Raw genomic sequence first — 24075 nt, 5'->3', positions numbered from 1 at the left:
TTGATATAGGTTGAAGGTATTAGAAAATTTTTGTTGGATGGAACTGATGGATAATTATATCTTAAATTTTGAAACATGCAAGTATACTTAATAATATCTGATTTGGAGCCCTAAAAGATGGACATTAGCTTAATATAAGGTCGACATGACACTTTTAATTCCCAATCGAAATATGCTTTCTTATTATCCTAAGAGTAATCTAATTTAAACTTAACTCAACTGATTTAGACTTAATCTCTCGACTAAGAAACTAGAGGTTCACATCTCCAACCCATATGTAAGAATGTTCAATGAATATTGAGTCGTAATTTTTATTCAAGTTTCATTGGACTTTTATTACAATAGTAATTTTGAAACACTCACGAAAGATCAAAGTAATAGTGCAACTTTTGATAGGATATGAGTCTTTGGAAACAAAGAGCAAGGTTCTTGGTTTTTCTTTTCTTTTAAATTTAACATTATATTTATTAACAAAGAATAATTAAATAAATTAGCATCAATAAATGATTATGCTGGACTATAGTTTGAAAATTTTTATGGTTAAATTATTGAAAAAGTTTATATTAGCTCATGTGAACAAATCTAAATGCATACAATTTTTTTTTAAAAAAAAAAAAAAAAAAAAAAAAAAAAAAACATGGTGCATGAATCATATACGTTGTCGTTTTTTTCCTTTCAACCTCAGCCCTAATTTTTATGTTCTTTTGTTTAAGAATTTTTGGCTAATCCTAACCCCTAAAACTTATTTAAACAATGCATAAGTAACAAAAACTTTTCCATCCAACAAGTTTAACGACAAAATCCTTCACCTTTTGAAAGAAATTTCAAAGTTCAAGTGTGCGAAATCAACAAAATAGTTTAGGATCACTTTTTATTTAACGATTTTTTTATTCCCCAAATGTTTCTTTTTTCCATTTTTGTTCATCAATTTAGGAAAGAGATTTCAACTTTGACCTGTCGGTCAAGATGTATAATTTTATATCAATTGAGCTATACTTAAGTTAGTCTCCAAATATTTATGATTTTATTAGTATTTATAGCTCGTAGCTCATACATTTTTTTTTCTTTTGTTGAAGAAAATAATCATAACCAAACTACACGAGGCTCTTCACTAGTAGCAAAGTAGAACCACACAACAACCCAAAAGAATTTCTAGCAACTCCTTCAAAGAAGGAAGAAGAGAGATTTACAAAACTAACACCAAAATTACTATAGACCATTGTCGCACAAGCAAGGTGATGAGCTATCCCATTTGCCTCTTTCAAACACTAAACAAAAGACACAACTTGAGGAGCCTTAGATAAGGAGACAATCTCCTTAACCAAACAACTCAGTGTAGATAAGTCACAACCTAAGGAGGTGTTTGGCCCACGAGTTTGGAATTAGAGAGGTTTGACATTTAAAGCCAAATCCACGTTTGGGTCATTGGAATAAAATTCTCGAGATTAAGAAACCAAACCCATGAGTTTGGAATATGTTTTTTTTAATGAATGCCATAGGTTTGAGAAAAGTTTTCCTTCATATCCTACCTTTTATCAATAGTCGTTGATGGTCATTGGGAACAATCGTTAATCGACTTTCGTGATCAATTGTCTTGACCATCAGCAATCGATTGACCATCGTGATAGTTGATGATTGACCGTTTTCAAAGATGAGTGATTGTCTTGATCATCAACAATCGATTTTCATGATTATTAATGACCAATCATAGTGACGATCAGTGACCAAACTTCATGACTATTGGTGATCAATTGTCGTGACAGTTGGCGATTGACCGACCACAGTAGCTGTTGGCGATTGGCCACTATCAATGATCGATTGACCATTATGATTATTGGGGATTGACCGAATGTCGTGACCGTTGAAGACCAATTAGACATCTTGATGGTAGATAATTGATCGATAATCATGTTGCCGTCAGTTGACAGTTGTGATTGTCTTCGATCGATGCACAGTTGTCGGTGATAGTCGGTAATTGTTGGGGACATGCTGCCTATGACCATCGATCGTTGTCAACTTTTTTTTTCATTCATTTTCCTTTTTTCCTCCTTTTTCCCTTGGATTTCTCATTCTTTTCCTATCTTTGTTTTCACCATAATATAATAATAATAATAATAATAATAATAATAATAATAATAATAAATTTCCTTATTTTGCGATCTTCCTCGCTTGAACATAGTGTCAATTATGCTAGTTATGGATAGTCGGATGTCTTTGCCGCACATCGCTTGCTAGTCACTAGGTTTGTTTTTGTTTTTCCCATCTTTCTTCTTCTTTCTCTCTCCCCCTTTCCTACTCATTTTCACACATTAAAAAAAAAATAAATAAATCTTTGATCTATGAGCTCAAAAGACTGAAGTGTTGTATCCCGTGTTGCTCATGGGACGTCAAATTCGCTTCATCGGCCATTGCACACCCACTTGTTAGTTTAAAGAAACACACAACAGAAGAAAAACGGACCATTAAGCATTCTAATTCTTCAATTTTGTCTACAATTTAAGCATATTCATAAACTATGAAGAGAGTTTCATTACATACCTTTGAATCTTCTTCAATCTCGAAATGGAATTGCAATCTTCTCCAATTCTTGTTGTGGACTATCATTAGAGCTTCCCTACTATTCTCTAGAGCCTTATATTGAGTCGTGGAACTTAACATTAAAAAAATATTAGGTCATCGTTATGAAATAGTCAGTCTTAAACAGTAAACAACGTTTATAAAGTAAGAGTGACTTTATTTCTTGGACCGATCTTATGCAAACTCATTGCACAAATGCCCCCACTCTTCATGACACCACATGAACGAATCAGGAACACTTCGTTTGTAGAGTACTTTATAACTCCTTGTAACAACTACAGAGTGGGTCACATCCGATAGTATTAACAAAATAAGATATCCTGTTAACAAAATAAGATATCCAACCTTATTTGTATACATAGATCGTTTTGGCTATTTACTCGAATCTGATTCACTCTTATGACTCCACATAAAGTTCAAGTACTCATGTGATAGTCAAGGATCTTTTAGTTTATTAGATTTATTTCTGAAATGAAATAAACAATTCATATATTCAATAACTTTATTGAATCCACACTTCAATAATAACTTTATTGATTTAAGAATAAGTTTATTGTTTTACAAAACCACAAGTTTTAGGACATAAAACCCAACACCACTAATGTTGGTCACCCACTGGTGATCAACAATAATTTTTTTTCTTTCCTCCTTCTTCCTCCCTCTTTTCCCTTCAATTCCCTGTTCCTTTCTCCTTATTCATTATCCCAATAACAATAATAATAATAATAATAATAACACTAACGAATGGATTAAGAATGCTATTAAATGCAAACTTCAAAGGTAAAATTCATTTCATGACTACAAGAAAAAAAAAAGAAGATAATTTAGAGATTTAAAGTAACATTATCTTTGTTATAAATGTGTTAGTATATTGAATTTCAAACTTTACTACTTTGTTATCAAAAGATAAAAACTTTTTATTTAAAAAGAGATAAATTAGAAATTTAAAGGCCAACTAAATTTATTATAAAACTTAATTTCAAAGCTTTATTACTTTATTACTAAAAACTTTTTTTTCTAAATAAAAATAACTAAATCATTGTCATGAAAATTGATAATAAATTAATTTAGAATTACAAAAGTCAAAACTAATATAACTTTCATTTTAAAATAGATGGATTAAAATTTTCAATCAAAATTATCATAAAAATTAATCCAAGATACACTAGAGGTTATACAACACAAAACAACCACTCAAAAACAAAAAAAAAAACCAGATTACCCAAATCCATGTCTGCACAAAAACGGATCCCTCAAATAAGTCCCCAGATATTTAATTCTCAAGGTTTTGATTCTAAACCAGCACCCAAGCACTTCATAATTGTAATTCACACCATTAAATTGAATGTTGAATGGCAAGTAAATAAAAGTTGGAGTATTGTTGAAAAAAATTAATGCTCTAAACCGAATGACGTTATACTATATTTGAATATGACTCAAAATAACCCTAGTAGCTCAAAACACCAACCAAGTGATGGGGAAAAAGAGCAATATAGAAAGAGATTATGAGACACTATATATGGTTCTCATCTTTCCTATTGAACCCTTAACCCTTAACCCTTAACCCTTAACCCTTAACCCTACCTTGTGCTTGTGGCCTCTTCTTCCAATGTATATAAGAAACACTCATTTCACCGTCATCGCCATTCCCTCTTCCATTTCATTTTCAACCACTGCTTCTCCCATTCTCCTCTTCCGCCATGGCCATGGACCTCTCTCCCTCCTCAGCCCTTTTCTCTTCTCTTCTCGCCGGAAACCCCCATCTCCGTCCCATCCGCCCCCTTCCTCTCAGAATCGCCATACCCACATCCTCCTCCACTCGCACCCTCCACTCCTGTATGTTCTCCACTCATTCCCCTACCTTCTCATTGTGCTGTTCTCTTCTTTTTACTTGAATTTCTCTGGGTTTCGTTTCCGTTTTTCTTTATGTTCTTGGTTGATCACTTTATGCTTTTCTTGCTTTGTTCTTTATCATTTCTTCTTGTATAACGATGAACTCATTGGTAATTTTCTTTGGGCAAAGAGGGGGAGGGGTGCATGCATTTGATTATGAAGATTTGTTGTTTTTATTTCTTTATTATTTCCTAGGGCATCGTCATTTTGCTGTTTCATTGCCAAGAGCAGCAGCCTCTGATGATTCAAATGGATCTAGTTCATTCTTTACTGAAGAGCGGGATAGTGTGACGGTCTTGGAAGATTCTCCTTCTGTTTCTTCAGTCGCTCTGGAAGATTCTCCTGCTGAGAAGCTCCCATCGGAAGTACCTAAAGAAGAACCAGTTGAGGATGTGCCGGTGGTAACCCTTGAGGATTCTTCTCCTGCTGGGAAGGTCGAAACTGTGGCATCCGAAGAACCTAAAGAAGAAGCAGTTGAGGGTGCGCAAGAACAGGGGTTTGAATTATTGAATGATTTTAAAGTAAGAATTTCTATTGAAGTTTTGTGAATTGTGATTTCTAATGATCTTTTTGCTAGTTAAATTTGTTAAATCCTAAAGTATAATGCATTGTCCTTTATTTTATTTTATTTTTAATTTCAACAAAAGAGTGATTTAGTAGATTTACTTCAAAGCTAACTTGATTTTGGCTTCTGTTGGTTATTTGTTTATTTATTTTGCTAGATTCTACTGTTCAATGCCTTCCTTGGTGTCTTTGACATTTTTTTTCTTTAAATCTTAATTGTTAGAGTAATTGGAGGCATCTTTTATTAAAACTTTTTTTGGGGGCATTTGCCTTTTCTTTTAAATAAAAATATTTGGGTTTTTTTTGGCGGTATTCAAATATAGGAAAATGAACCAAAATATTTTTAAATATAGCAAAATTTCACTATCAAGAATAGATTTGATATTTTGCTATTATTTGTAAATATTTTCAGTAGTCTTGTTATTTAAAATAATTTTCCTTTTTTCGTTCCCATGTGTTTTCCTTTTTCTTTTTTCATTTTTTTCCTCTTTCGTATTACATTTTCAAAGTTAGTTGCAGTGATGATATCATCGAAGTTGATAGTATATACCAATGCTATATGAAACGTCGACAATTATGTCGACCTGAGCGGTTAATCGAGCAACCTAACTTCTCAAATTGATTTTTAGTTGTTGTATTGCTGTCTTCAATTTTTTGAAAACTTGTTTTGGTGTCTTTCTGGTTTCCATCCATCGTGTCTTAAACATGCTGGTGTTTTTGATAGGTTTAAATGGCACTTGCCTCGAAGGAACAAGTTTTTCATAGAATCTCTTGTTTTCTATTGTCTTTGATCATAGGGAACTTTTTAAACTTTATTTTAGGATTAAAAACTGGCAATTTTGGTGTTGGTTACCTTTCAAGTATGGTGTTGAATATGAAATAATGAAAAGATAATTTCAAAAGGGATATCACATCCCCTACAAAAAATTTGAATTTACATAGCTTTGTCAATTTGGAAAAACCTCATTTTCATATAACAGAAGTTGTACTTGTTCATGTCTTCATTTTGAGATTGCAATAGCTTCATTTCATCCTATGAATGCTTTGATGATTACTTGTGCTTGCAGCTGGAGTCTGTTGATACATACAGTCTTATCCTATATGGTGCTGGTGCTTTCTTTGGCATTTGGTTGGTTTCCGCCGTTATTGGTGCTGTTGATTCTATCCCATTGGTAAAGTTTGCTTAGAACTGCAAAAGTAAAATTTAGGGGGTTCGGTTGGTTAAGAGTTTTTGAGATGAGTTAATAACAGTGGATTCTTGTAAATATAGGTACCAAAGTTGTTGGAAGTAGTGGGGCTTGGTTACAGTGTGTGGTTCACTGCTCGCTATTTGTTATTCAAGGTAATTGCTTGAAGTTGGTTTGATTTTTGAAGGACTACTATATTTTTCTCCAAATATGTGATAACTGAGAATTTATTTTGTTGACGTTTCAGGAAAGTAGAGATGAATTGGCTGCCAAGATTGATGAGGTAAAGGAGCAAGTTCTTGGTTCAGATTGATGACGACCAATATGGTCTGAAATATTTCTCCACCATACATAGGTAGGTAGTTAGATAAGATAGCTGGATGTGCTGATGAGCATATATTTATATAGTTGATGATTACATTCTCTCTCTAAACTATTACATTGATTGAATATTATTCATTTAATATAGGAATAATGAAAATCTTTTCATTCTACTACTATCATTAGCAATGAGAGTAGAATAGAAAGAGATAGGGGATGGGATTGATGGGTTTTTTCTTTCAGGAGATTGGGATTTCTTATAGAGAAATGTTTTCACAATATTGAGGTTGAGGTGGGCCAATAGTCTGGTTCAATCTGTATAGGAATGGGGGAACTAAGCTGGTTAAGTCATACTTCATAGAGCAAGAAATTATTTTGTTTTTGGTTCTTTGAAAACTATGAAAACCATCCCTGTTAAATTGGTTTGTTTTAATCAATAATGTTTATTTAGAACTTGTCACAATGAATTTGAAACTTATTATAAAAATATTATTATAAAAATATTGTTGTTTGTGGAGATCCTCATTTTTTGAAAAGACGAGGCTTTAACTTTTTATAGATCTTCGTCTTTTGAGCTGGGAATGATGCATTAGGATTAAAAAATGGCATTTGGTAGAGTGATGGAAGTTGCATCTTTAAATTAAATGGGTGCGAATTTTGCATAATTTGAAGTTTGAACTCTTGCTCACTTAGTTTAAAGATGTAGCTTCCACCCCTCTATCAAATGTCGTTTTTTAGCATCCTCGTCCAAGACGAAGATGCTTTAGTTTTCTTTTTATTTTATATTAAATATTTTGTTTTTCTTCATCTTTTGTACTAATTCTCGTTCATTAGGAATTTGATGGAGCTTAGAATGCGATCTAGCAATCATGGTACGATAGAGATAAAGTGAGATTTTAACCAACTTAAACCAAGATATTCTTGACCTTTGCTTTCTTTCTTCCTGGAACAACCGAGTTTGATAGGATTCGTCCTCTTCACCGCTCATTGCAAAAATCTCCCTAGAGTTCTAAGGTTCTATCAATCACTCACTTCCTATCCCATCCACCTTCATCTAAACTAAGCTAAAGTAAACCTATTGCAAGTGTTAGCCATATAATCAAAGAGTCTGTGAGGTACGTTCCTTAGGTTCCTTTACCTCTCTTTTCTATAAGATGAGAATTGGTAAAAAGTTGGACCTCGTCTTTTCTAAAGATGAGGATTTGCAAAATGACAATAGCTTCTTTAAACAAGTTTCAAACCTATGATGACTATACCAAGTTTAAAAAAATGTTAGTAATAAAACAATTTCTTTTGAACTTACCAAGTTAAGTTTTGGAAAAAAAAATGTTTTCGAAACTTAATTGTTTTTAGAATTTGACTAGGAATAAATGTTTCTTTTAAGGAAATTTGCACGGATGATCAAAAATTGGATCCAAATTGTCAAATGACTCAAATAATAAAAAAAAACTAAATGACTTGTTGTTCTGGTAAAATTACCAACATAAATTTGCGCATGTAGAAATATCCATCCCTTTGGATAACGATCCATGTGTGGATGAACATTCATCAAACAATTTGCGAACATCTATCGGAGAGACATACCACTGCAAAATAGGTCTGTTTTCTTCTTCTCCTCTCTCTCTCGATCTAGGTCTTGCCCCCAATGGAGGAGAGTTGTCAATTTTGACCAAATTTGAGGAATGGAGGCTGTGCTCGACTGTCAGTGAGTGAAAGGGTGAAAATTTGTTGGAGCAAAAGGAAATTATGGAAGAAAAGATAAGAGAAAATGAGAGGGTAAATTTGTAACTTCACTCATTCGCGGTGTTAGTGGAAGGTCATTTGACATTTTTTAAAAGAATGGGATAAAAAACGTGGTCATACATAAACATTTCTCATTCTTTTAAGAGGTAAAATTCATACTAATATTGGGTAAGAGAGGTAAAATTCATACTAATACTCAGGGGTGTTCACGTGTTGGGTTGGGTTGAAATAATTTTTAGACCCAACCTAATTATTTAGGTTGTAAAATTTTTAACCTAAATAATCTTATTAAAAAATGAAACTAATCCAATCATAAAATATTTGGATTGGTTTGGTTTGGGTTAATCAGGTCAAAAGAAGCCAAAAAAAAAAAAAAAAAAAAATCTAATTTAATTATTTTCATATAAAAAAAAATTAATTTAATTATTTTCATATATTGAATTAAGATTAGCAACTCAATTTTAATTTATATAGTGAAAAATTTCTTTCTAAAATGTAAAGAAACTACTTTTAGAGATATTAAAAAATAAAGTATTCAAAAAATATTATATAGGTATAAATAATTGTGTTATAAGTAATAAAAATTGAATCATCCTAAATCATTATTTAGAATTATATTTTAAAATTGTCACGAATAATTTTACAGTCATTTATATACAAGAATGGTCTAAGAAACCCATACGATGCGAAGCTAATCTCTTAGTAAAATTTCTCTAGAAACAAAATAAAGAATTTTAATTATCGAAAAAGAATTTTTCTTTTAAAAAAATAACAATAAACAAATGCAACAAAGAAAGAAAAAGGTTGTCCGCTTCCATTTCAGGGTTTTCACTCAATTTACCAAAAAAGTAAAACGCAAAGTAACCTGATTGAAATTGTGTTGAGTTAATTCTGAACTTTATCAATTAGCACTTTTCTTTGGATTTAGTTTGGAAAATGTCGTGTGAATTATAATTGTTTCAAATTAAATTTCTAAATTATGGTAAGTCTAAATCAATTTAGATTCTTTATTAAGATTACCTTTGAAAATCGTTTATGCATTTATGCTATGTTTATGTACTGTTGATGCCAAATTTTGACCAAAGAAAACGCACATCGCCTTCAGTGACTAACAATAAATTTGTAATTTGGGAAAGAGAGGATCTGTAAAACAAAGAAAAAGGATTCCGATGTCTAAATCGGTAAGAGAATTAAATAGTAGAGAAGAAGTTAGAAGCTCTTAGATAACTCATATGAACTATAATGATGTATTTATTGTATTTTGATCTAGGGTTTATCTTAGTCCAACTAGGATTAAGATATGAGTTTCCAAATCCCATATGAACAAGGTTATCTCTCAAGCCAAATGGAATAGAGCACGAATTTAGCATGCTCTGTTCATCAAACTCCGAGCCTCGGCCTCGACCTTATTCTTGGCTAAGGAGGTTGGTTTGGGATTTTGACCCAAACCATCCTTCTTTTCAAGGCCTAATAGTATACTCCACTCATCAAACAGAGAGGGTCGGCCTTGACCTCATCCTTGGCCATGGTCGAGCTCGACCGGACTTTTTTTGGCTCGAGCCTAATTAATCCTTTTTCTCAAACCCATTCCACTCTTTTGGCCCAATTGCTTCATTTTCTTTATTTTGCTTCTTTTACCCTTGATTCTAGAATCCATCTTAACATGCATCCATAATCAAAATTGATCCAATCGTAATGGTTCCATTCATATGTCAATCGTAATAGACCTCAATTGTAAAAGATATTAGATTTATTTGAGCAAGTTTATATAGGTAGTTAATCATAATTTGATTTTTATTGAGCATTAACACCAATACTGGAATAGATGTTGTTCTGATTACATAATGCCCTTGAGATATAATAACAATAATAAAAAAAAATTACCAAACTTGCTATTCATTGCTCAAATATCATTCATCCGTTATCTGTTTAATAATTAGTAAGTTTAGTATTTTCGTTTCTAATTATCTATTCAATCGTTCGTTTCATTCCCTTCATTGTTATCTTGTTTTGTGTGTTAGCTATGGTGCTAATATCACTTTACTTAGACTTCATCTCGTATATACGATATAGGTATCAATATCAATAATCAGTATTAATATTGATATTGATTTCATCTAAGAAGCATGGACACAAATATAGATACATGATACGGATACGATACGATACGGCGATACGTTAATTTTTAAAAAACTAAGATACGGATACATTGAAGATACGTATTATATATATATATATATACTATAATACATATTTTAAGTTAGATTAGAATAGATTCAAGAAGAGAGTGAAAACTTGAAAAAAAATCTAGTAACGTCGAGTGATTGTTGAGTGACTAGAGTAGACGGAAGGAAAGAAATAGAAGATGAAGATTGAATAATGAAGTTGAGGATGAATGAGGTATGAATCATGATTTAAATAGTGAGAGAGAAAGGAAGAATGAAGACTTAATTACGTTTTTTTTTATAAATTTTTTATGTTTTATCATTTTTAATTTATTTTGTTTTGGATTGCTCAATTTAAGTGAACTTTTATGTTTGGGAGTAATTTTAAAATGGTTGAAATCACTTTTTTCATTTTCAAAATCACCATGAAACATTTGATGATATGAAAACTGCATTTAAAAGTGTAAAATTGACAATTAAATTAATTTTGAGTAATTAAAATTTGTTTTCGAGTGATTTTAAAAATGAAAAAAAGTGACTTTTGATGATTTTAAAATCACTCCTAAACATGCACTGAAAGTCTAAAATAAAATGGGTTGTAGGTTGGGTTTTTTAAATAGTTAGGCTTAAATTTCAAACAAAAAATTGATCAACGTATTTCCTTCACGTATCTGGAAGCAGATACGCGTATCTGAAAATTATAAATAAAAATAAAAAAATCAGCTACTTCAAATCACATATCTGTCACGTATCTAGACGTATCCGTATCGTATCCGTATCTAATACCGATTCTCTGCACAATTAGTAGTATCTGTGCTTCCTAGGATATCATCAACATTGATCATTATCGACACGATCTAGAGTATCTATGGTCAAAGGATCCTCCCACGTAAGATGGTGAGACTCGTAGTCCAAATGACCAAAATACCCCTCCTCGGTGAATCCTTGTGATGCTGGGATCCACTGCTGAAGGGATCGAATCCCAAGCGAAGGCATGCGATTGCCTTGCAATTTTGTTTTTGATTTTACATAAACAAAATATAGTATAAAAATAATAACATAATGAATAAACAATCAAGATTAGCATGCATTTTAGAGTAGAAAAAAGGGAAGAGCTAAACCGTACCTTTGTAGATTCCCAAATTCTTCATGATTCCCTCCGCGTCTTATACGGAACGTCTCTTCAATGATCAAGGGACATCACCGGAAGTGAAACCTTATTATTCTCTAGGATCCCAAGATTGTGTGGTCTCCAAGACTTGAAAGAGGAAGAAGAAGTAGTAGGGAAAAGAAGAGAGATTTTGAGAAAAGTAGTAGGAGACTAGGATTCAGAATCCCCAATTCAACTGTGTCACAAACATGGGCCATGAAGACCTATTTATAGAGAGGATGAGTGACCCCTTCTCCTAGTCTTTCTTATTTCTACTCTAGTTCTAATTTAATTAATTAGTCCAATAATTAAATAACCACATATATTAAATTCAATTTAATATATGTAATTAATTAATTAATATACAAACATCACGTGTTTATTTATCTCCGCTTCTAAAAAATTAATTAATTAACCATTAATTAATCCATTAAATGACTATATTAAATCATATTTAATATAGAATTAATCAACATATAATTATCACATATTTATGTGTATGCATCTCTTTAATATTTGAATCTTATTCGAATATTTTTCTCTCTTAATTATGGATCGAATCTATAATTAAACATATTATATTAATCTCATTAATATGCAATTGATTTGAACAATTCAAACAATTCCTCTTATATATCCTTTAGTGGGCTAACAGGGACCTTATCGACCTATAGATTAGAAGCTCTAATGATATAAGATTAATTAATTAAACTCTTTAATTAAATTAATCAATTTTCATTAACTACCGATCACTCCAGTAAAAACTGATAACTGCACTCTTCACATTATAGATTTATTTACGTGTCCACGGATATAACCAGTCAACGATGAGTTGACCCTTCACAAATTGCTTATAACTATAGTTGGGTCAAAATATCGTTTTTACCCCTGTAGTTATATCTAACTCCTTAAATACTACTGATCCATCTAATGAACAAATAGCTTATAGTCCAACTAGAAACTAATACTTCTCGGGTCAGTGAGAGGTTGAGGCCTCAATGTTCAAGAATCGGAATCAACTATTACGGGAGCAATTTATCTACTTTCCCTGAGGTCGGGAAAGGAGGGAATTCTATCTTGTATAGTTATGTTTCCAGCTCCCTACTCGGACAAGTTTCCAAAATGGTAGGCTTGTTGAGTTGGCTAACAAGGCCACTCTGACCCATACAAATCAAATGATTGCCCTCATAGACAAGAGTTCACAACTCACTCAGGATTAAGGTCAAGTCACTTATGGTCATCTAAGTGAAATGTAAGTCTCTTCTAGCAATGGTGTTATATATAGAGACTATTTATTTCGTGGTACGGTCTTATACAAACTCTTTGTATTGAATACCCCCGCTCGCATGTCTCTACATGAACGATCAGGATTAGATCATTTGTAGCACTTTACAACAATTGTAGCATCTACAAAGCAGACTGTATTCATAGTGTCACAAAGATAAGTTACCCAGCCTTATCCATCTACTACAAACCGTTTAGGTTATCATTTAAACTTGACACATGTATGTCTCCACATACACGTTTAAGTTTCAACAAAAATCTTAGATCTTAGTTTATTGGATTGATTTAATGCAGTTTAAACATTAATAAAATACCTCTTTTTTTATTGTCTTGGAAACTTGTTTAGTGGAAAATGATGATTCATCCTGGATTATTGACTCTGAAGCCACTAGCCATGTTTGTTCTTCATTTCAGGGAATTAGTTCCTAGCGGCAACTTGATGCTGGTGCGATGACGATGCGAATTGGAACCGGGCACGTCGTCTCAACTGTGACAATGGAAGGTCTCCGGTTATCTTTATAGAACAAATTTCTCTTTCTGAATGATGTATATGTTGTTCCTGATTTAAAAAGGAACTTAGTTTTTGTAAAGTGTCTTTTAGAACATAATTATCAATTGAAATTTTCTTTTAATAAAGTGTTTATTACAAACAATGGTGTTGATATATGTTCTGCTAAACTGGAAAATAGTTTGTCTGTGCTAAGGCCGTCAGCAACAAATGCCCTCCATAACATAGAGATATTTAAAACTGCTGTAACTCAAAATAAACGACTTAGAATTTCTCCTAAGAAAAATGCCCAACTTTGGCATCTAAGACTAGGACACATCAATCTCAATAGAATTGAGAGGTTGGTGAAGAATGGACTTGTAAGCGAGTTAGAAGAAAATTCTTTACCTGTGTGTGAGTTATGCCTTAAAGGCAAGATAACTAAAAGGCCTTTTATTGGAAAAGGTCATAGGGCCAAAGAATCTCTAGAGCTAGTGCATTCAAATCTTTATGGTCTGATGAATGTAAGAGTTGGGGAGGTTATGAATATTTCATCACTTTTACTGATGATTATTCAAGATATGGGTACATTTATTTAATGCAACATAAGTCTGAATCTTTTGAAAAGTTCAAAGAGTTCAAGGCTAAAGTTGAAAATCCATTAAATAGAACGATTAAAGCATTTCGATCTGATCGAGGTGGAGAGTTTATGGATTTGACATTCCGGAACTATATGATAGAACATGGAATAGTATCCCAACTTTCAGCATCTGGTACACCTCAGCAAAATGGTGTATCAGAAAGGAGAAATCAGACCCTCTTGGACATGGTTCGGTCTATGATGAGTTACGCTTCCTTACCTAACTCGTTTTGGGGTTATGCAGTGGAGACTGCAACATAATCCTGAACTGTGTTCCTTCCAAGAGTGTTGCCAGGAAACTTTTGGAGGAATGGTCGTAAAGCTAATTTACGTCATTTCAGAATCTGGGATTGCCCAACACATGTGCTTGAAGGTAATGTTAAGAAACTGGAACCACGTTCAAGGTTGTGCCTCTTTGTAGGCTACCCCAAGGGAACGAGAGGTGGTTATTCCTTTGATCCTAAATAAAACAAAGTATTTGTATAGACAAATGCTACTTTTTTTGAGGAAGACCACATAAGGGAGCACAGGCCCAGAAGTAAAATCGTGTTGAATGAGATTTCCAAAGAAACTACTGAATCTTCAACAAGAGTTGAAGGGCCTAGTACCTTAACAAGAGTTATTCAATTAGGTTCATCTCGTAGGTCAAATCCACCTTAAGTGTTGAGGGAACCTTGACGTAGTGGGAGGGTTGAAAACCCACCTATTCACTATATAGGTTTAACTGAAATCCTAGCTATGGTAACTAATGGCAAAGTTGGGGATACATTGTCTTACAAGAAGTGTGAAACTCGGAATCTGTTTCCCTTTCATAGCTGGCAATAAACGGAATTAACTAATAATGAGTTAAATCCTAAGACAAAGAGTAGGAAAATTTCTAAGTGATAAAAAGAAGTTGTTAAATACTTTGGAAATAAGCCATAACTAGTGAAGATTGGGTTAAGTATAACCATGCGGTGGAAGCTAAGGTGAAAGTAACTAAGTGTTGGACTATGCGTTGATGTAGTGCCATGCGTTGGCCATAAAGTTTTGAGAGGTTACTTGGGCATGGAGAGAGATTGAAGTAGGGCCAAGAATAACGCATGCGGCGGCCACTGCTTTTAGAGGTTAGATCAACGCATGGGGTGCGACGGCTGCGATGGATGCGTTGGACACGATGGTATGCATCTATGCGGCCGAAGGATATGCGTTGGTAGGTTGCGGTGGTGCGAGGGCATGTGATGATGCGAGGGCATGCAATGATGCAGTACGAGGCATGCATCGATGGATGGCATGCGGTGATAGAAGCATGCGGCGATGGAGGCGAATGCGATGGATACGTTGGACGTGAGAGTATATGACGGATGGTTTGCGGCCGAAGGGATGTGTGATGTCATGCGACGGAGCTATGCGTTGATGACATGCACGCGATGCTATGCGTTGATGTCATGTGACCATGCTATGCGTTGACGACATGCGCGCGGTGCTATGCATTGATGGTCTGCGGTGGCCTTGCTACGCGAGAGTGTGTGACCGAGGGCGTGCGATGGAGCGGCCTACGGTATGCGAACGAAGGTATGCGACCGATGGTGTACGCGTATGCAGCTGAGGGGATGTTGGTAGTATGCGATGGCATGCAACGATGGATACGATGGATACGGTGGATGCGGCAGCCTTGATAAGGACTAAGCTATGCGATGGAACGAGCTAGGGTGGACGCATAGTGATTTTCCCTTGCGTTATTAAGGCTTACGGTAACAATGTAAATGAGGAGGGTTGCATTGGTTATAAAAGATGCGATGATGTTGAGTTGAGAACCAAGTTGACCCAAGGATTGCTATGCGTTGGTGATATGCTATGCGTTGGATATCCGAGGCTAGTAGTATGCGCTGAAAGGGGTGTTGGTCATCATCTTGGTTGAATGCATATTGAGTTGGATGGATGCATATGAAGGATGAACGCATATGAAGGATGAACGCATATAAAGGATTAATGCATATGAAGGATGTCATCCAGATGTGGCTTGCTAGAAGGGAGTCTTAGGCCTTAAGGAAATGAGGTGAATGCACGAGTAGACATGCAAAGTTAAGCCTCAAGCATTGGCTATGGAGGAGGAAGACACTGAAGATTGCGTTGATGCAAGGGTTGCGTTGATGGTGAGAGGTGAAGACACCTCAAGCAGGAGGTGGAGAAGGCTGGAAGTTAGCAGGTGCTAAGGAAAACACTTGGATGTGGCCAAGGGAGGAGTGTCGGGCAAAGAAGAAGGGTTAAATGCCTATAAAAGGGGGAGAATGCCTCACTTCGACCCACACATCAGTTAAGTACTTAAAAACCACAAATAAAGGGAAAAATAAGAGATACTCAGAGAAAGGAAAGCAGTGCTCGGTCGGAGGTGCAAGCAAAGGCGCAAAGGGAGCAGGGTCGTATGGGCAGACGCATAGGCTAACTTCAAACAAGAAATTTTTCCAAACTACTCGTGCAAATCAGGTGATTTTTGAACCAAAAGTTCCTAAATTAAGTGTAGTTTCAGTGTGAGGGCTGCCTTAATGCTATTATAATTTTAAGGCTGTCAAATTCAAGAAAAATCGTGAGGTGCTTACCAGTGAGCAGACAGTCAGGCCAGGAGGAATAAACTTGAGACTCGAAACTTTTGCCAAGGAATTTCAAGCGAAACTTTAAGGTATTATAGTTAAGACATTTGCACACATTTTTGAAGAAGGGAATGTCTTGAGATAAGGCTCGAAAGCGTTAGTAATCTAAGCTTAAAGTTAAACCTGAAATAGGGTCCAACGCTGTAACAAGAAACCGGTGAACTGCAAAGAAAGTTCTCAAAATCACTGTGAGTGGTTTCTTCCTTTTTTTTTTTTTTTTTTAAGCATATGTGAATTAATATGTGTAGTTATGTTATGAGATATGTTATATGGTGGGATAGTCAGGGGGTCTAGGGTCTAGAACCTGAGCCAAAATGAATCTTAAGGATGTCATGGGATCGAGGAGACTGCGGAGTCTAGTGGCGCTGAGCCTTGGGAGAGAAACCTTTGAAATGGAGTTCAGAGGGCCGACGGACCTAGCTTCTTGAGCCCATGAAAGGGAGAACTATGGTGCACATAGGTTGATATTTTTAGTTATGAGTATGTTAACCATCTACCCGTGTGTTGTAGGTGGGTTTGTGAAAGCTTCATGGAATGGTGGAGGTTCGCGTGGGAACCTCGTGATAATGTTTGTAAAAAGACTTGTATTTATTTTACCACTCACTGAGTTTTATAAAGCTCATGGTTTGTCGCTGTGTTTATATTGCAGGTAGCTAACGAGTCCAGGTTGTGGTGTTGGTTAAGGTCTGCCACAAGTTTAGAAATAATATTAAATGAGATTGGGGGTCAGGATAGGGTTTTCATGTAAATGTAATTTAAGTTTGTAAACTAGTTTCTAATAAAAACATGTAATATTTTCCCCTGCTGTTATAAGTAAGGTTATTAAAAGAAACTAGTAGGTTAATCAAGGTAGCATCGGTTAATATCATGCTTCACCTCAGGCTTTGGAGTGCGGGCTCGAGGCGGGGTGTCACAAGAAGGCAATGGAGAATGCTGACAGAGATGAATAGATCAAAGCCATGGATCTCGAGATGGAGTCTATGTAATTCAATTCAGTATGAGATCTTGTAGATCAACCTGATGGGGTTAAACCTATAGGTTATAAATAGATCTACAAGAGGAAACGGGGTGCTGATGAGAAGGTGCAAACCTTGAAGGCTAGACTGGTGGCAAAGGGTTATACCCAGGTAGAGGGAGTCGACTATGAGGAGACTTTCTCGCCTGTTGCTATGCTGAAGTCTATCTGGATCCTTTGATCCATTGCCTCATATTATGACTATGAGATATGGCAAATGGATGTCAAGACTGCTTTTCTGAATGAAAATCTTGAGGAAACCATTTATATGGTGCAACCCGAGGGATTCATAATCCAAGGTCAAGAGCAAAAGGTTTGCAAGCTTAATCGGTCCATTTATGGATTGAAACAATCATCTCAATCTTTGAACATAAGGTTCGATACTGCGATCAAATCTTATGACTTTGATCAAAACGTTGATGAGCTTTGTGTATACAAGAAGATCATCAACAGTTCAATAATTTTTCTAGTGTTGTATATAGATGATATCCTACTCATTGAGAATGATGTAGGTTTACTGACTATAGTTAAGAACTGGCTTGCGACCCAATTCCAAATGAAAGATTTGTGAAAGGCTCATTTGTTCTGGGTATTCAGATCTTTCGAGATTGAAAGAACAAAATGCTAGCACTGTCTCAGGTGTCGTATATTGACAAGATACTTGTCAAATATTCGATGCAGAACTCCAAGAGAGGCTTATTGCCTTTCAGGCACGAAGTTACATTGTCTAAAGAACAGTGTCCTAAGACACCTCAAAAGGTTGAGGATATGAGACAGATCCCCTATGCATCTATCATGGACAGTTTGATGTATGTGATGTTATGTACTAGACTTGACATTTACTATGCAATGAGGATAGTCAGTAGATATCAATCTAATCCAAGATTAGATCACTGGACAATCGTTAACAACATTCTTAAGTATCTATGGAGAATGAGGGACTACATGCTTGTGTATGGTTCTAAGAATTTGATCCTTACGGGATACACAAACTCTGATTTTTAGACTGATAGGGATTCTAGGAAATCCACATCAATATCAGTGTTCACTCTTAACGAAGAAGCAGTAGTATGGTGAAGCACCAAGCAGGGATGCATCGCTGACTCCACCATGGAGGCTGAGTATATAGCGATTTATAAAGTTTCTAAGGAGGACGTTTGGCTCAGGAAATTCTTGGCTGATCTGGAAGTTGTTCCGAACATGTCAAAGTCCATCACACTTTATTGTGATAATAATGGTGTTGTGGCTAATTGTCGAGAGCCTAGGAGTCATAAATGCGACAAGCATATAAGTGGAAGTATCATCTCATTCGAGAGATTGTGCATCGAGGGGATGTGATTGTCACGAAGATAGCTTCAGAGCACAACGTTGCTGATCCTTTTACGAAGACCCTTACAACTATAGTGTTTGAGGTCACCTGTAGAGTATGGGTCTATGGGACAAACCACGGCTGGACTAGGGCAAGTGGGAGATATTGTAGTGAGCGTGTTATGCCCTAGTTTATTGTTTTGTGGACTTTTATTTTATTATCTTGTACACCCTACTAGCTTTAGGTCAAGTGGGAGATTGTTAAGGTTGATGTCCTAAATCTCATAGGGTCCTATAGTTTGTAAATATTGTATAAAAAAACTCTTAGGTAATTAATAATATATGATATTTTATTCACTTTGTCTATAAAATATGTGATATTTTAGTTGTATTAATGATAACAGGCAGAAATGCACATTATCATTGGGCTAAGTTCTTAAACAATGTTGGATTGCGTTGATGAAATATGTTACTTTGCGTCCATTATGCATCAATTTCGTAATATTGCAGCCGCATGCGTTTAGCGCACTAGAACAGTTGATCTTTGTATTTTTGTGCAGAATATGCATTAATGCAATGCAAGAATTGCGATGATAGGAATCATTGGTCGAGCGCAACTTCACGCAAGGCTTTGCGTTGATCGTGCTCGCAAACATATGCCCAAGAAGGATCGTTGCAACTTGGTCAGCGCAACATGGTGGACGCATCTGGGTGAAAGGCCAATTAAACGCAATGGGACAGAAAGCTGATGACAGTCGAATCCAAATTAAGTTGACAGTTGATAACGGTCACAAAGTATATTCAGCTTTATCGGTGACAATTATTTGGCGCATCAGTCAAGAATTAAAGCTGTCCCATCTGTACAACCAGAAAAGAGAAGCTGCCTTTCACCATGGATGTTCTATAAATACCAAGGCCATTCTTCAGAGAAGGGGTTCACGAGTTCAGCAGTTAGAGATTTCATACTTCAATTCACACGTATTTGTTCTTAATTTTCTTTCATTTTAAGGCGGACGCGAGAGAAGAAGTTGTGCCGGAAGATCATTCCGGTAAGCTTGGGAGAGTGCCGGAAGCTTCAAGGATAGAGAGAGGGCCGACGTCTGCGGAAGCGGGAATATCTTTAGAACAGAATAGAGATTTCAGTGTAAAAGCCTCGGTCAAAAAGGAATTGCTACCAGGCTCTCTACCTTTAACTTCCATTGTCATTTTGTACTTAACTCATTTATAAAAATGGAATTTCCTTCTCTATACTTGTTCACTCTCTGTTATTCACGCATGAATAGCTAAATCGGTTGAATGGGTTGAGAAGCATTTAGCTAGCACAACTAGAAAATCTTCATTCTTTGCGATTATCTTGTTTATGTATGCTCCATTCGTCCATTAGAGATACTCAAAAGGATAGTCTAAGGACAAGATCTAGACTTGGGAAGGTTAGGTTAGAATCTAGACTCAGAAAAGCCAGATTAGTAATTTGAACAGTATGTGGTAGACATACAAGTGGATCATGTTCAAGTAATAACATAAAAGGTTTGCAATATATGGATAAGGTTGGGTGCCTTTCTGGTGACACTACAGATACGACCCACTTTGTAACTGCTACATGAGTTGTAAGTGTTATAGACAATATGATCCATATTGTTCAGTGGAGACATGTGAGTGAAGGTATCATGTATAAAGAGTTTATACAAGGCCAAGACCGTGAGATGATTGGTTTCTCTTTATAACATCGTTACTTGAAAAGGCTAACATTTCACTAGGATGATTATAGGTGACTTGACATTAATCCTAAGTGAGTTGTGAACTCTTGTCTATGATGGCAATCCCTTGATCTGGATGGGTGAGAGTGGCAAGTTTAGCTGACACAATAAGCTTACCATTTTGAGGATTTTTTTGAGTAGGGAGCTGAAAATACAACTACACAGGATGGAATTCACTCCTTCTTGTTATTAGGAAAAATAGATAAATTGCTCCTTTAATAGCTGATTTCGAGTCTTGAACAATGAGGCCTCACCCTCTCATTGACCCAAGAGGGGTTAGTTTAGAGTTGGACTATAGACTATTTGTTCATTAGAGGGATCAATGAAACTTAAGAAGTTAGATGTAACTACAGGGGTAAAACGGTAATTTAACTCAACTATAGTTATGAGCAACTTGTGAAGGGTCAACTTACTATTGATTAGTTAAATTCACAGACAAAAAAATATATCTGCAATGTGAAGAGTGTAGCTGTCGGTCATTAGTAGAGTGACCGACAATTAATAAATGTTGATTAATCTAATTAAAAAGTTTAATTGATTAATCTTGTATCATTGGAGCTTCTAATCTGTAGGTCCATAAGGTCTCTTTGTACACTAAGTATAAAAACAAGAAAAAATTATTTTTTGAAATAAGTTGAATTGTTCAAATTATTTAAGGAAATCTAAGTTATCAATTATATTAATATGATTAATATAAAGTATAATGTATATTGATACTTTATAATTATAGTTAATTATAAATATGATTTATAATTAAAACTATATAAAATGCGAGACATAAATATTTGAATGAGATTCAAATACTATTTATATAAATATTAAGTTCAAATTTAATGTGAATTTGATTCATAATAAACTATAGGTTATAAGAGAGGGTTGCATTTTAATATGATTATAATGCATATAATATGGTTTATAAACAGTTAATAACCATTTTGGGCCAGTGTGGTTGTTCATGTTATGGAGTTCCATTCGAGTTCGAAAGATTAAGAGAAGTAGTGGATTGATCATGTTGTTGGAGAGGAAACATGAAGATTTTGATTCTTCAAGGGTTAGAATCTCGATCCCTTTCTTCTCTCTGTAAATCACAGTAGAAAAGCATGCTTAATTAATTTATGTTTATCAAAGTTTTCGTCCATCTGTATTTCATGTTATGTAAAATGAAAACAAAAAACATACATTGAAATGCTTCTGCTTCGTTATAGGAATAAGAGTTATTCTAGTATAATGATTAGTTGAGATTGTCTCAATTCAGTGAAGGGGTAACTGGTCACCCTATGGTGCCTTTTATCCTTACTCACTGAAACATCATTATAAAATAGATGTCACATAGGGTACTAATAACGGGCAGACATGCACGTTATTACAATGCAAAGATATAAAACAATGAAGAATTGTGATGGTAAAAATATATAAAATCGCGTCCAAAAGCATTAAGTTTAGAATATTGCGATCACATGCGTCTATCGCATTAAAGCAGCTAATTTATGTATTTTGTGCAGGAAAATGCGTTGGCGCAAGGCAAAGTTGCGATCCAAGGAATTCAGCGTCCGAGCACATAAAAAAATGCGATCGCAAGGCTATGCGATCGTATGCGTTTGCGAAAATCTGATCAAGAAGGTGGCCGTATAGAGACGATACATCAAGGTGAAAGCATAATAAATCACAATGGGGCAGAAAGCTGATGACGGTCGAATCCGAATTAAGTTGACAAGCCGTTAACGACACACTATAGCAAGTACACTCAACTTTTCGGTGACAATTAATCGGCGCATCAGCCAGAGAATTAATGACATCCCATACGTGCAATCATTTGAGAAAAAAGCTCTTCACTCTAAAGTTCTATAAATAATGAAGGCCACCTTCGTTAAGGCAGTTTAGTCCGCTATTCAGAATTTAGAGTTCTTCTTCACCATATACTTAAATAGCCGTAGTCTGTAATTTTATATACTTAGAAGGCGGAGGCGTGTGAAGGGAGAATACACCGAAAGATGTCCTGGTTAACTCGGAAGAGTGCCGGGAAGCATTGAGAACAGAGAGAGGGTTGATTCTTGCAGAAGCAAAAACATTCTTTGAGCAGAGTAGAGAGACTTAGTGTAAAAGCCTTGGGATGCAAGAAATTGCTACTAGGCTCTCTACCTTATTTTCCATTGTCATTTTGTATTCTGAACTTATTTATAAAATGGAATTTATATCTCTATATCTGTTCACTCTCTTTACATTACACATGAGTAACTAAACTGTCAAATGGGTTGAGAAGAATTTAACTAGCATAACCTGAGATCTTCATTTTATGCGATCATCTTGTATTATGTATGCATCATTCGTCCTTTAGAGATGCTCGAGAGGGTGGTCTAAGGATAGAATCTAGGCTTGGAAAAGTTAGATTAGAATATAGGCTCGGGAGAGTCAGATTAGAACCGCATAATCAAGAGATAGAAGCTTAGGAATAAATTCTGTTTGCTATTAACGCATCACATGTACCCTAGAAATAGGATATGATGGTATGCGGTCATCTTGTACCTGTGTGCATCATTCATCATCGCATAGGCAAAAAATCGAGAATTAGGAATAAGTCCTATAGACATCATCGCATACATCGCATGCGTCTTAAAATTAGGAACTATAGCATTTACATTGGAAGATGAATTGTTGTTGTATGTGTGTAGCATGATCGCATAGCTTGAATGCAATCTCTGGAAGCGCTAGCTAAATACCTTCTCAACCCGTTTCCCTGTATACTCATTGTATCTTTCGTATTATTAACTCTTTTCTTAATTCCACCGCATAAACTTTAGACCTTAAACATCATACCAACCAACGCATTGTTTTATTTGTCACCGCAAAGAGAATTGAAATTACCATCGCATACTGTTTCCATAGTCCTTGTGTTCGACCCTGGGCTTACTAGGCAACTTAGTAGGGTTTATACTTGGATCTTGCTAAGAAAACTTTAATGCAAAACGCATACACTACCATCGCAATCTACACCATTATTTCATCGCATTAACCACACATCAAGTTTTTGGCGCCGTTGCCAGAGAACTACGGAAATACCTTATGCTAACGGTAACTTTTTTATTTTCTTTGCAGAACTCTCCTTCTTTGTGCACTGATTTTCCTTAGGTAAGTGAAGAAGCGCACTGTTTCTCCTTAGGTAAGGGAAGAAGAGGGCGTCGTACGAGCGAAGGACAAAATCCTGAGCCCATTTACGACCCAGAGATCGCGAGAACCTTTCGAAGAAGAAGAAGAAACAGCCGGCAGCAACAACAAGAGAAAGATCCAAACATGCGGAGCAACCAGAAGATAGAGCACCAATTGCAAATAATATCATGGCGAACCCCATCCTCTTGG

General features: G+C 35.3%; 1 protein-coding gene and 1 non-coding gene across 2 annotated transcripts; both read left to right on the top strand.

Moving 5' to 3' along the window:
• Positions 1–4211: 4211 nt before the first annotated feature.
• On the top strand, positions 4212–6718 carry LOC120089984 (protein CURVATURE THYLAKOID 1D, chloroplastic-like). The gene is made up of 5 exons (XM_039047439.1): positions 4212–4413; positions 4666–4991; positions 6102–6206; positions 6305–6376; positions 6469–6718. Exons 1-5 carry the CDS (start codon positions 4278–4280, stop codon positions 6532–6534), a joined length of 705 nt encoding a protein of 234 aa, XP_038903367.1. The 5' UTR covers positions 4212–4277; the 3' UTR covers positions 6535–6718.
• Positions 5548–5638, top strand: LOC120092287. The gene has a single exon (XR_005485996.1). It is a non-coding gene; the product is annotated as a small nucleolar RNA snoR128 (small nucleolar RNA).
• Positions 6719–24075: the final 17357 nt, after the last annotated feature.

This window comes from Benincasa hispida, chromosome 11 (assembly GCF_009727055.1).
Source record: "Benincasa hispida cultivar B227 chromosome 11, ASM972705v1, whole genome shotgun sequence".
In the NCBI taxonomy this organism is placed as follows: Eukaryota; Viridiplantae; Streptophyta; class Magnoliopsida; order Cucurbitales; family Cucurbitaceae; genus Benincasa; species Benincasa hispida.
This window is presented reverse-complemented; position numbering and strand designations above follow the sequence as displayed.

Coding starts and splice junctions, on each gene's coding strand:
- LOC120089984 (XM_039047439.1), top strand. CDS start 4,278: ATGGCCATGGACCTCTCTCCCTCCTCAGCCCTTTTCTCTTCTCTTCTC. Junction 4,414..4,665: donor CACTCGCACCCTCCACTCCT/GTATGTTCTCCA, acceptor ATTATTTCCTAG/GGCATCGTCATTTTGCTGTT. Junction 6,207..6,304: donor CTGTTGATTCTATCCCATTG/GTAAAGTTTGCT, acceptor TTGTAAATATAG/GTACCAAAGTTGTTGGAAGT.